Source organism: Austrofundulus limnaeus, unplaced genomic scaffold, assembly GCF_001266775.1.
Source record: "Austrofundulus limnaeus strain Quisiro unplaced genomic scaffold, Austrofundulus_limnaeus-1.0 Scaffold75, whole genome shotgun sequence".
Classification (NCBI taxonomy): domain Eukaryota; kingdom Metazoa; phylum Chordata; class Actinopteri; order Cyprinodontiformes; family Rivulidae; genus Austrofundulus; species Austrofundulus limnaeus.
The window spans coordinates 1,646,419-1,658,883 of record NW_013952477.1 but is presented as its reverse complement, the minus strand read 5'-3'; the positions used below and the strand labels follow the sequence as shown (position 1 = coordinate 1,658,883).

The 12,465-nt window shown below is 42.1% G+C and overlaps 1 protein-coding gene across 2 annotated transcripts in view; it reads left to right on the top strand.

Annotated features, from left to right (window-relative positions):
• The window catches only part of iqsec2b (IQ motif and Sec7 domain ArfGEF 2b), a 52,181-nt gene that overhangs the window by 32,209 nt on the left and 7,507 nt on the right, over nucleotides 1–12,465 (top strand). For both annotated transcript variants that reach the window (XM_014010980.1, XM_014010979.1), the window contains exons 2-5: nucleotides 8,725–9,028; nucleotides 10,298–10,609; nucleotides 10,717–11,771; nucleotides 11,864–12,025. In XM_014010980.1, the coding sequence (XP_013866434.1) occupies nucleotides 8,725–9,028; nucleotides 10,298–10,609; nucleotides 10,717–11,771; nucleotides 11,864–12,025 (1,833 nt within the window). The remainder of the gene's footprint in view (nucleotides 1–8,724; nucleotides 9,029–10,297; nucleotides 10,610–10,716; nucleotides 11,772–11,863; nucleotides 12,026–12,465) is intronic.

Sequence of the window (12,465 nt, the reverse complement as noted above, 5' to 3'; positions counted from 1 at the left end):
CAGCAGAGCTGGTGACATCCAGGGCAGAGTGCCGGGACCGATCATAGACCTTCAGAGTCCAACCAGCTACTACCTCTGATTTGCATTGCGCAAACTCCTGAGCAATTTTGGCATGAATACAGTTTCAGTGTGATTCCAGGTGAAAATTATAATTTTTTTCCCTGCTATTTCCAACTAGAAGCTAAAGACATTTTTGGTTTGTAGGCCTGGCTTGTCTACAGTCGGTCTGGTCTTATTCTACCCCGGCCCTGGTTGTGTTTTCTTTGAGCAGAGTGATGCCTCAATGTGGGCAGTGTTCCTCGTATCAAAAAAATCATAAACCCTAATGTGATGTCATTTTATTTGTGACACAACAGACAACATCAAGCTTGTGGTGTTTCTCAGCTGAAACAGTGAGACATTCTCCTGCAGCAGTCAGGCCTGAATAGAACCTCGGGTCTTTGAGTTGCAGGCTGAAAGTTGGCTGTGATGCAAATATGCTATAACAGTCACAGCCCAGTGAGATACAGGCTATTGTCACGGTTTGTAGTTGAGGTCAGACCCAGGAATGTAAACCAACAAGAGGAGCTCTAATGAAAACTAAAAGATTTAATTTATTACAAAAATAACAAAARCAAAGAGTGCAATAAAAGAGCAAAMCTTGAGGTAACAGGCAGCAGAACCAATGAGCGAAGCACAATGTCAGACTGTAGGTGAGGTGAAGACTGGAAGGCTAACTGGACCAGCTCTGATGGGGGGATTAGAGACGGGTGGTAATGGTAACAGGGAACAGGTGTAGGTGACCATGTCAGGATAGCGTAGCAGGAACTAACAGAGGTGAAGTATTGAAAAAGCGGAAACACAAAACTAAATTAAACACACACACACACGCACAAACAAATAAAGATCACAGGAAACAAACTCAAGAGAAACACATAGACCAGCAACATAAAAAACTAAACTAATCTATAAACACCAAAAACCCAGACGATGACACATTAGGGTTACATTTGAGGATAAGTTAATTATCTCACAGCTGTGGAGCAAATAACATAAGCTGTCTGGAAATAAAACCTTGTGACTCCTACTGTTTAAATTTACTGCTGCAGTTTTTCATGCTGTTTAAATGACCGTCTGCAGGAACTGTAAACCTCAGCACTTTTCACACACAAGCATGGACGACAAATAAAATCCACCTAACCTCGAGGTGAATAAGTAACCGCCATTAAACTGTTTCTGCAGACGTGGGAAAAACTTTGCAAACTGAGAAAGGAGAAGGCAAACGGCAGGTTTTCTTGATAGTTTACAACTTTATGCGTGTATCACCATCTGTATACAAATTTGYATTTGTGTGCTTTAGTAGCAAAGATTATCTGATCAGATAATGTTTATTTTTTTAGCTGCATCTATCTTTAGTCATGCAAACAATCCAACACTGCAACACTTCCATTTATTGGTTCGCAGCTGCAGTTTCACCTAAAATCTCTTCTTTTTCTCCTCGGAGCATGTCTAAGCTCCCCAGGAAGATGTGAGCATGTTGGCGTTGCAGGGATGCTCCGTAGCGCTTCTGTGAATGTTTTGATTGTTTTCCTTTCGTCCATTTGAAAGAATGCGGCAGGATTTTACACAGACTGCTCTGACAACAGAGTCGCTGCGTTTCTGATCTCTTTAAAACCTTGAAAATTAATAGGAAATGTTATCACGTCGCACATCTCCAAAGTAATTAGCGCGGATCTTGCTGAGGGCCGTTTTAGCGTGCGCAGCCCTCATGTTGTGTAATGAGCTCTGGAAGAAAAAGTGAAATTTGTTCTGAAGTTGGGGATGAAGGGATTAGAAACAATACTTGGAGAGTTTGACGCAGGTATTGGCTTCCCCGTGGCAGGCACCGGTGAGGTTAATCCACCAGCCTCGTGTCCTGCTGAGGGTTCAGTCGCACAGCGCCATCCACTGCTGCGCTGCCAACACACACACACACACACACACACACACACACATAGACACTGTCAACACATCAATAATCTATGATCGAGGAACAGGAGGCGGAGAAGAGATGTGTTTTTCAGCCACATTCACTTTTCATTCTTTGCCCTCTTTTATTTTCTAAACTCTCTCTCTCTGATCACTTTTTAGTTTATTAGCGTGCAGCCATCTGTTCCAGCTCCTGTGAAATGGTTGGGGATAGTGAAAGTGTTGGCTGATCCTCAGGAAGGAGCCTCTAGAGACTCTTTGGCACTCTACCTGGAAAACAGGCTTCTTACATTAATAATGAGGCTCAGATGCCAGCTGTGATATGGCCACGTTTATGTTTAACACAACAAACCTTTTAATGTCATCCTTTTCCCTGCCTGCTTCTAATAAGTCCTGTTGAAAGCTTTGATTGAAATGGGTGTAGTTTCTTTTTTTGAATGAAATTAGAGTTGCAGCAGGTTGTAGTCACGTCAGTATTTTCTGACTCGTTTTTAAGATGTTTGTTCTCTTAGATTTTAWTCAGTTTGGATAAAGAGGTTTGTTGTTTGTTGAGGATTTCAGGATCTCATTTCAGTGTTATCAGGCAGTGTTAGTATTGTTGCCTCGCAGTGGGAAGRTCCAGGTTCCTGTTAGCAGTCTGCRTGTTCTTCCCCTGCCTGTGTGGGTTTTCTCTGAGTACACCAGTTTCCTCGCCGCAGTCAAAGAACAGTCATGTTAGGTTAATTCAGTAGTTCTCAGTTATTTTCTGTCATGCCCCCTCCTACTACTTAATTATTCTTCTATACAAAGCACAGCATGACTTTCTGGCACCAGCATTCTGCATAAAATCACCTTATAATGTAGGTGAAACACTGCGTTATGTAAAAGAACAAGTATTATCATCTTTTACATTTTAAATTAGTTTGCTGCATTGAATCATAAATTTAAAAATTAAAATTTACATAAAATCTACAGTATTAATGGATCAAAGAAAGACAAAAAAAGGATTTCTTAAGGTATCTTAATTTCTGTGGTCCTCCTTTAAGAACATTGAATTCCTAAAATAATATACTTCAGGATATGTGTGTCCTGATTTATGTGGTGCTCCTTTAGGACCTGTGAAATCCTTGATAAATTTAACACTCAAAAAGTGAACTAAATAGTGAAAAATACATTAGTGATTTTTTTAACATTTCAWTTTACACTTGTGGTTCTGTGATGGACTGACGATGGAGAACTGTCTGGGGTGTCCCCTGCCTCTCACCCAATCACCACAAGGTACAGGCACAAAGTCCTTGAAAACCTGTGCAGGATCGATGGGGTGTTWAAAACAGATGGATTTATATTAACATAAAAAAGGCTGAAAAACTAAGAGGCATACATGTCAACCCGTTTGAACGTTTACCTGTATAACGAGCCTCAAAAATACGTAATTTTCACAAAAATTCCTTATAAATCACATACATTAGACATTGGTTATTTGATGTTATTTGTTTTTTAACGTCCTACAGGATCTGAGATGTGAAATAAATTTGAAACTGAGGTTTTGAAAAAAATCTGCCAAAATTCATGAGATTGCTTTACACGACCATATACCTRCAAAATGAGGGAAAATCCGTGTAAATTACGGACAATCCGTACAAYTTTATGTATGAAGAGGTCCTTCAAAAGTTACCAWATCTACTTAATTTTGTAAACTTGTTCTAACCAGAAAGTGGATGTTTTTAAGCCATAYGTACTTTTAATTTCAACAGCTAAACTAACCAGTAAAGTAAGTARGTTAAAGTGAGCAAAACCAAAAATAATCATTATTTTTACTTCTAAAACTGAAACTGTGACTTCTACAATGAGAGGCAAATCTTAGGAGCCAAAAACAAAGTTCAAATTCAATCACACTTGAAGTAGATTTTGTTAAAAATCCCAAAACAAGTAGAGTACATTTAAACTGTGGGGGAAAAAAACGGGACCAACGGTTTGAAGCGGACCACTGCAGACTTCCTGCAGGGCAGACTGGCTGAGGGGGCACAGGTGGATGGAGACTGGAGACAGATGTGAAATGAAAGGCGGTTGGAGCAGCTGCAAGCAGGAACAGGTGGAGTGACACAAGTGGGCAAGTTTGATCAAAGAGAGAAAAATAAGCTCACTGGATTATGGCAGAACTTTAAACTAACACTTTGTTTGGAATATAAAATTACTAGCCTTCATCTTTACATGCTGCATACTGATTCTGGTTTGTCTGAATCAGTTCCCTGATTATAAATAGATGAGAAAAGTCAGTTGAAACTTCAGTTCTTGATCAGTCTGAGAGCTTATTTATGATCAAAATTAATACAGAACCTGAAACCTCCTGTCCCACTGGTGCTTCTTTGAAAGCTGAAGATAAAAATGTCACTTTACATTTGGTGGGAGTGGTGGTGCAGTGGTTAGAGCTGAAGGTCGCAGGATTGCCCCCTTTTCTCTCTGTGTAAAGTTTGCATGTTCACCCTGTGCACACATCATATTATGGTTTCCTCCCACAGAACATGGTTAATTAAATCTAATTTGTCATTAGGTGTGAGTGGTTGTTTGTCTGACTTGTCCTGATGCGACTTGTCCAGGGTGTATCCTGTCTTTCACACACTGACTGCTGGAGACAGACACCAGCTCCCCGTGACCTGGGAARGAGAAGCGGTTAAAGAAAAACGGACGGATGCTTGTGAGAATTTATGCATTCATTTAGACAAAATCACAACCAAAGATTAAAACAGAGGAAAACCGTTTTAGATTGGGAAAAAAAGAACTTGGCAAATGCCGTGTGTGTGTGTGTGTGTGTGTGTGACAACATAAAACAAACAGTTTAAAACTAACAAAGCAAAAGTAAATATACTGTACTTTTACAGCACCTTTCTATTCAACCAGGACACTCAAAGCGCTTTACAACACAATCTGTGTCCTCATTTAACCATCCACACACATTCATTCAGCACTCTATTATCTCTCTACAACATGCACAAATCRTTCAGTGGAGATTAATCAGTGCTTTAAATCASWTTCTGATGGCAGAGGGGTTCAGTTGTGACAATTGCATCCACATGATCAACGTGACTGAATAGTACGGCATCAGAATGCCAACTGTCTGATTAGAGGACGACTTTCCTCACCACACATCCATAGCCGAACTCAACCCATGGTATAAAAAATGTAGCATTTAAAGTTCTTAAAATAAAACTGTCTCTGTACAACAGATACAATGCTTCAGATGTACTGGTTATCAAATAAAAATGTGTTGTCCAAWCCTGCTCCTCAAAAGCCACTCTCCTGCATGTTTTAAATGTTTCTTCTTTCCAGCAGGTCTTCAGGTATCAGTTATTCATTCAAGTCAGRTGTGTCGAAGCAAAGAAACGTCTCAAATTTTACATTTCTCCTTGTCTGATGATAAGTTTTTATCCTTGGTTTGGTATTTGACCCAAAAAAAAGGAAAAGAAACTGGCTATGTTTTTTGCTAACAGAAACACAGTTTTGCGCTTTCACACATCTGATTTGAATAAACGAGTGATTATCAGGCTCCTGCAGAACCTGAAGACCTGCTGGAGAGCAGGAAAACAACTAAAACCTGCAGGATAGTGTTCATGTGTAAATGGACCAAGATTAAACACCACTGGTATAAAACTGAAGCTGAAATACGTTTTGTTTATTAGGAAAAGTTAAATTTTCCCACACATCTAAAAGCCTTTATAAACATTATTATTTTATAATTGTATGTTTTTTTTTTATTGTGGCGTTAAAATATTAAATCTGTATCATCTGGACAAAAGGATTTTTGTTTAAAACGTAGCCCTAAAAAGTACTTTTTATTCTGTAAATCATATTAGAAAAATAAAAGCAATTGTTTAATTCCAACAACTTACTTTGAAAATAAGAGGACATGCTCAAAATGTATTTATTGGCCACATGGTTTCTGACAAGGTATTTTTGTTTTGCCTTTCTGTGCAGACGTAACAGAATGTTTAGACTTTATTTATAAGAGGCCTCTTGCAAATTAATTTATTCAAAGTGTACCATTAAACTAAACTGGAATCTAACATATGAAACCTCTTCACTTATAAAACAGAGAAGCACAGGTCCTGCAGTCACAAGGACCATTACATTTGTCCATGCACACTTATTAATATCTCCTTCTTCAGGAGGCACAAACAGAAATCTGTGAAGTTCCAGGTCTAAAAATCACAGATTGCTACAGTTCTCTAAAGTTTCTTTACAGTTTATTTAACCACCTGTTACTGAGCTGAATAAAGAAACTGTTCMTGAAGGAAATGAAGATAAAGCAACAGTTTCTTGCAGTCAGCACAATCTGCAGAGCTGCTTTCTAGGCAAGTTTATTAAAAATAGAAGGTAACAATGTTTTATGTGCATTGTTCATGACACAAAAAAATGATTATGTCCTCCTGATTTGATTTTTATGGTTATTTTTTTAGAAAGTTTATTCACTCTTTTCAAACAGGTTATTTATTTTTTTTTTTTATGTTTTTGCTGCCTTCAGGAAAAGACAAGAATTATTTAGACTCTGTCATTTACAACCAGTGGAACATCTTCACCACCCACCTTAATAAAGATAACAGTYAATACATCGTCATGGCAACTACGCTTTTCATCCCAACAACTGCCTCACCGCCCACAAAGGTCCCACAGCAACCGTCACCAAGCAACCCCGCTCCTTTTTTATTTTTTTTTCTCCGTTTCTCTATTTAAAGGAGCAGAGGAGGAGGAATGATAAATCATGCTGCAGCGAAAATACTTTTTTCAACAGGGAAGGAAGTTGTTCACGACAACTTGTTGCCCCTGAAAAGGAGAAGAAGAAGAACCGTTGGTGGATTTTTCTGTTCAGGTTTTAGTTGTGGTCGGGGGCAGTTCTAGGTGCGGGGCCACAGGGGCATTGGCCCCTGTTGAACTTTGATTGGCCCCCTGAAGTGCCCCTGTCCTGTCACTCATCTGTACTTTGCCCATGAGTGATGATGCTGGGTGCAGTTTCATGTCCCAACACTACAGGTGCTAATGAGACCAAYAGAGAAGTCCTGCATGAAATTAGATGACAGAAGTTTATTTCTTTTCATAAAATTTGAACAATTGTGCAGAAAAAGTCTTTCAGCTCAAAAAATGATGGTTGGATTCTCTCACATGCTGTGTATTTGAGAGTATTTTATCTATATACTGYAAAATGCATGTAAAATTTGTAAGGAAAATGTACTGTGCAAGTTTTTTTTAAATTACAAGTGTTTAAACGTGCGACTGGTGTGTATATATTTATATATACATCTTACCAAAACCAGGGATTTGTGTGGGATTTGTGTGCAAGGATGCAGAACAAATAATTGGCCCCTTTATGAATATTGTGGCCCCTTGATGGCCACTTACACAGAAAAATCCCAGATCCGTCACTGGTTGTGGTGATCWTAACTTCCCTACAGATGTCAGAATTGGGCTTTTTATTGCAACTGATACCTGTGTTGTGCAACACATCACTGTTGTCCTCAGGGCTGTTGTTAGACTCAACAATAATTTAGCTAAGTCATGTGTTRTTAAAGGCACAGGATGTCCTGCCAAAGGACGCTGCATTGTAGCACGATTTCCCCGCTGCCCACGCCAAAGATTCCAGTTTTGTTCGTCTAACGGACGAGGGTGGTCTTATTCCAGCACTATCACTAGTTTGATCATAACCTTCACTGATGAAGTTGCCTGAGCAACATTATCTCTCTGGTCTTGTTTTTACTTTCCACGCTCAAACACAGGAAGTGTTTCAGAGAGGAAGCAGGACAAAAAATACAAAAATGACTGCTTTAACAAGGCATCTGATTGGTTCTTTTTTATAATGTGACCTAATGCAGCCCACTTTCTTCTGTCCAGAATGTTTTGTTGTAAGAACAGGAGTGTTTGCTGTGCTGAATGTAATGTTCCCACACATTTCCTGACCTCGGTTGTACTCTGCCTCTGTGGGCTCAGCTGACAGGAGGGGGGTGTGGCTAACACAAGGAGAAGAATGTAAATGTAGTCAGGAACATGTGACCGGGGCTGTTTGCCCAAACACACACTGAGTTGGGTGGATTTTTCTGCTCACTGCAACGCTGGAGGATTTTTTTTTTTAGGACTTAAACTTCCTGCTAACTTTACTTTGCCTTTTTTGTTTGTTTCTCTGCTGACAGCAGATCGGAAGAATTAAACCGTTTATCTGAACAGCTCCGGATCATTTCTTGATTGTGGCCTGGGATTTTGATGAAAGCATTTTGTCATATTTCCCAGGACGCTGGCAATTCTTGTTTTACACCCGCAGCCTTCGAAACAACCTGGTCTTTCCTGTCAGTATGGTGTTTCTGGTATGTGGCGGCTTGTTTATGTAGCTGCTGACTTTTCAAAATGCTTTACTGCTGCCGTGCTTGACTGACACGGACAGCATAGCAGTGAAGACAGATGAGTTGACTTGGCAAAATATTAACTACAGTCTGAACTCTTTGAAAGAAGAAAAATGGATGACAGAGGGCTTTTTGTCACTCGGATTACCAACTCACAGTGTAAGCAAGGAAAGTTGTCCTGACCTGGGACTAGTGCTTAAATTAATAAAATAATCTGGGTTAATTCACAATGAACTCCACTAAGAGGTGGTTAGCTTCACGTCGCTCTAAAATTTACAAGTAAGTCTGTTTTGAGTTATTCTGCATCACTGCTTGGTATTATTTTACTTCCTAACATTATCGATCACTTTGTGTTTTGCACCTCGACAYGTTCTTCTTTCTTCTTATAGCTCCTGCTCCTTGTTTTCCTCTGCAGTGTGGAAGGAGAAGCCCCGTGTCCTGAGGCGAGCGCCCAAAAAGACAGCTCCTTTAGCCAGACGCCTTACCTCCACAGCTCCCAGCGCTACACCGACAGCAGCAGCAGCGGCGCCACTCCCTCCACCTCCAAGGGCCCTGCGAGCGTGGCCACCTCCAGCTCCTCGGCCAGTCTGGCCTGGGTGCTGCGAACGCGCCACCAGCCGGCAAGTCTGGCCCTCCGCAAGCAGGAAGAGGAGGAGAACAAGAGGTGCAAGGCCCTTTCTGACAGCTATGAGCTCTCAACAGATCTGCAGGATAAGAAGGTAACAGTACAGTAACTGTACAGTTTGTTAAAGGATTAGGGCTGGGGTTGATTGTGGGTTTTGGAGCTTAGGCCATGAGACTTGMAAACGTGGTTATGGCCCACCAACATGTATGCCTGTCTGCTAGCAAAATATGCCTTGAACCACAGGACAGATTTTAATAAAACTCTCAGAATGTAATCACTGGAAGCACATCTACAGCTAATTATTGTTTACAGTCAACCAAACTCTACAGGGCTGACAGTTAACGGACAATAGGAAGCACGTAAACGACTACAACTGTTTCAGAGATACAGTATCTTATCTATCAGTTTAGTTTTGTTTTTTGTRTGATTTGTTCAACAAGGACAGTGTGCAAAAACAACAAAAAAAARCAATCAAATATACTTTGTACCAGATTTAGCTTAAGCTAGTTTACATCGGTAGTCCTTATATTGTAAGGGTGTCCCGATACAACTTTTTCATTTCCAAAATGATAGAAACATTACTGGCTTGAGCACTGGCTGATACCGAGATCAACCCGATATGATATCAGAACAAATCCTACAAATTCATTTTTTTTTGTWGTGTGGAATCTTAAAAAGTCTTGATCAGATCAGACAGTAAACAATRGTCAACAGTAGGTATGAGAAAGATTGGTCCCATTTATTATTAACCAATGGGTTGGTAAAAGGTTACATTATTTTTAAYTTTAATTTTGTACAACTAAATACAATAAATAAATAATAAAATAGAAGACCCTGAAAATTGCCTGAATAAATACAATAAACTAAAAATACTTTTAGAGTGTAAAATAACTATTCAGTGTATTTATGCTGGATCCAAGCCCTGCTGGATAGAAATCCTGAGCAGACTACTGGAATGGACAGCTTTTATCAGAGTGCTTGTATCAGAGATTTTAGATGCAGGCCCATATAAGCCGGTATTCATTTTTAGCTAATATCGGACCAATACTCAATATTGATATCAGATCGGGACACCCCTACTAAATTGAGTTCGATTTTGGCATGGTTGTTGTTGAGAATTATCAACACGTACTTAAAGTGTTATAAGATCACATGATGCCTTGCAATAGTGTGTGAYGTACATAAAAAGATTTGACCAAAATGGCAACAAAGGAGGATTGTAGTCTAAAGCTCATGCTTGAAAAGAGGTAGGCAATGTCCATTTATGCTAAGTTTTTAATTTATTATGAATCTTGAGTCAGAGAGGCGTCATGAATGTGTACATTTACGGTTGCTTCTCCTTGTTTTCCCTCAACTTTTCAAGGTGGAAATGTTGGAGAGAAAGTACGGTGGCTCATTTGTAAGCCGCAGGGCAGCTAAGACCATTCAGACAGCCTTCAGGCAGTATCGCATGAATAAAAATTTTGAGCGCCTCCGAAGCTCGGCCTCAGAGAGTCGCATGACACGCCGCATCATCCTGTCCAACATGAGGCTGCAGTATTCCTTCGACGAGCGCCAACCTCAGCAGCAAACACAGACCAACTTCACGCACAGCGTGGCCATCGGGCCGCCTCATTCCCCTGATCCGGACCGCCCTGCAGACTACACTCACCTCGAGGACTCCTTCTCTAAGCAGGTAGAGTTGTTGGGACTCTAAAGGTTTAATTCTGAAATCATGCTGCTCACACATGATTAAATGTTTGGGTGTGTGGTCTGATTACAGCTCGGATTGTTTCTTTGTAGGTCAAGTCCTTGGCTGACTCCATAGACGATGCCCTCACCTGCCGCGCGGGTCGCGATGACTCCCAGGAGGGCAGCAGGGATGGTGGAGGGATGAGCGAAGACTTCGGAGAGTGCATGTGGAGCAGCAGCAGCAACCCGTCCTCTCAGAGAGGTTTAGGAGAGCGAGGCAGGGGGGCCGGAGGGGGGCTCAGCATGCACGGCGACAGCACGGCCACCTCTTACAGCGATGTCACCCTTTACATGGACGACGGCATGCCGTCCTCGCCGCTGTCCCTGGACCGGGCTCCCAGCAGCACCGATACGGAGTACTGGGGCCCCGGTGGYGGCGTGGGAGGCCGCGAGGACAGCAGGGACACCGAGGGAGGGGGCAGCARTAACAGTCGGCGCAGCACACCGTGCACAGAGTGCAGAGACTACCGCCTGAGAGGAGCTCACCTGCCTCTCCTCACCATCGAGCCGCCGAGCGACAGCTCTGTGGACATGAGCGACCGGTCAGACCGGGGCTCCCTGAGCAGACAACTGGTCTTTGAGCAGGAACCCGGGGTTGGATCAAGCTCCCCTCAGGGAACCCTCAAACACTCCCCCAACTCAGGCAGCCACCCCTCCTCTACAGTAGCTGCTCAGGGTCAGACCAGGCCCACAGGCAGGTCTATTCCCACACACATCCCACACCAGGTGGCGGCCCACCACCACCATCACCACCACCCCATCCACCACCATCAGTACCCTGACACACCCTCGTCCTCCTCCTCCCCCCAGCAGCCTCCCACCACCCCTCTGTCCTCCTCTTCCTCCACGGCCCTGCCACCYGGCGGTCTGGAGCAGCCGTGCTGCTCGGACGGGGACAACGACTCGCTCAACTCCACGACCAACTCCAACGAGACCGTCAACTGCAGCTCGGGCTCCTCGTCTCAGGACAGCCTGCAGGAGCCGCTGCCTCCTCTGGGCAAACAGACGTATCAGAGAGAGAGCCGCCACAGCTGGGACTCCCCGCCCTTCAACAGTGACGTGGTGCAGAGACGCCAGTACCGCATCGGTCTCAATCTCTTCAACAAGTAAGCTTCCATCAAGCACAAGTAATGCACTTCTTGATGGTGTTCCTGCATGTACAATGATAAGATTTATGGTATTTTTACCTGAACTGTAGAAAGCCAGAGAAGGGCATCCAGTACCTGATAGAGAGAGGATTTGTGTCGGACACACCTGTTGGGATCGCTCGYTTCCTCCTGGAGAGAAAGGGCCTCAGCAGGCAGATGATTGGAGAGTTTTTGGGAAACCGACAAAAACAATTCAACAAAGATGTTTTAGAGTAAGTGTGCAAAATAAAAGCTTGTCTTTTAAACAGACATGTAAACCAAATGTCATGGCTTTGTTCTCTAAATAGAGTCATCTTACATATTTATTTTCATTTTCTGAATGGATGAAATCTTTAGATAGGCCTGAGGCACTTGGTCCACACACTGGCACTGTACATAACAAGTAAAGGCCTGTCATGTACCACCCAGTACCTTTTATGGCAAAGTGTTAAACCAAGCTCATCTTATGGCATGCAGAGACAGAGTTATGGCTGTTTTGGACAAACCTTGTCTATTACATTATGAGCTATATTGTGAGCTCTCTCAGGATCTGTTATATCTTGGAATTAAGGATGGCTCAGCTTTTAGAACACAAAATTTAAGCTCAATGGGCCTCATGCAAGAACATGTTCATATTCTTATCCTAAATTTCTCTTACTTTTGTTCGTACAAA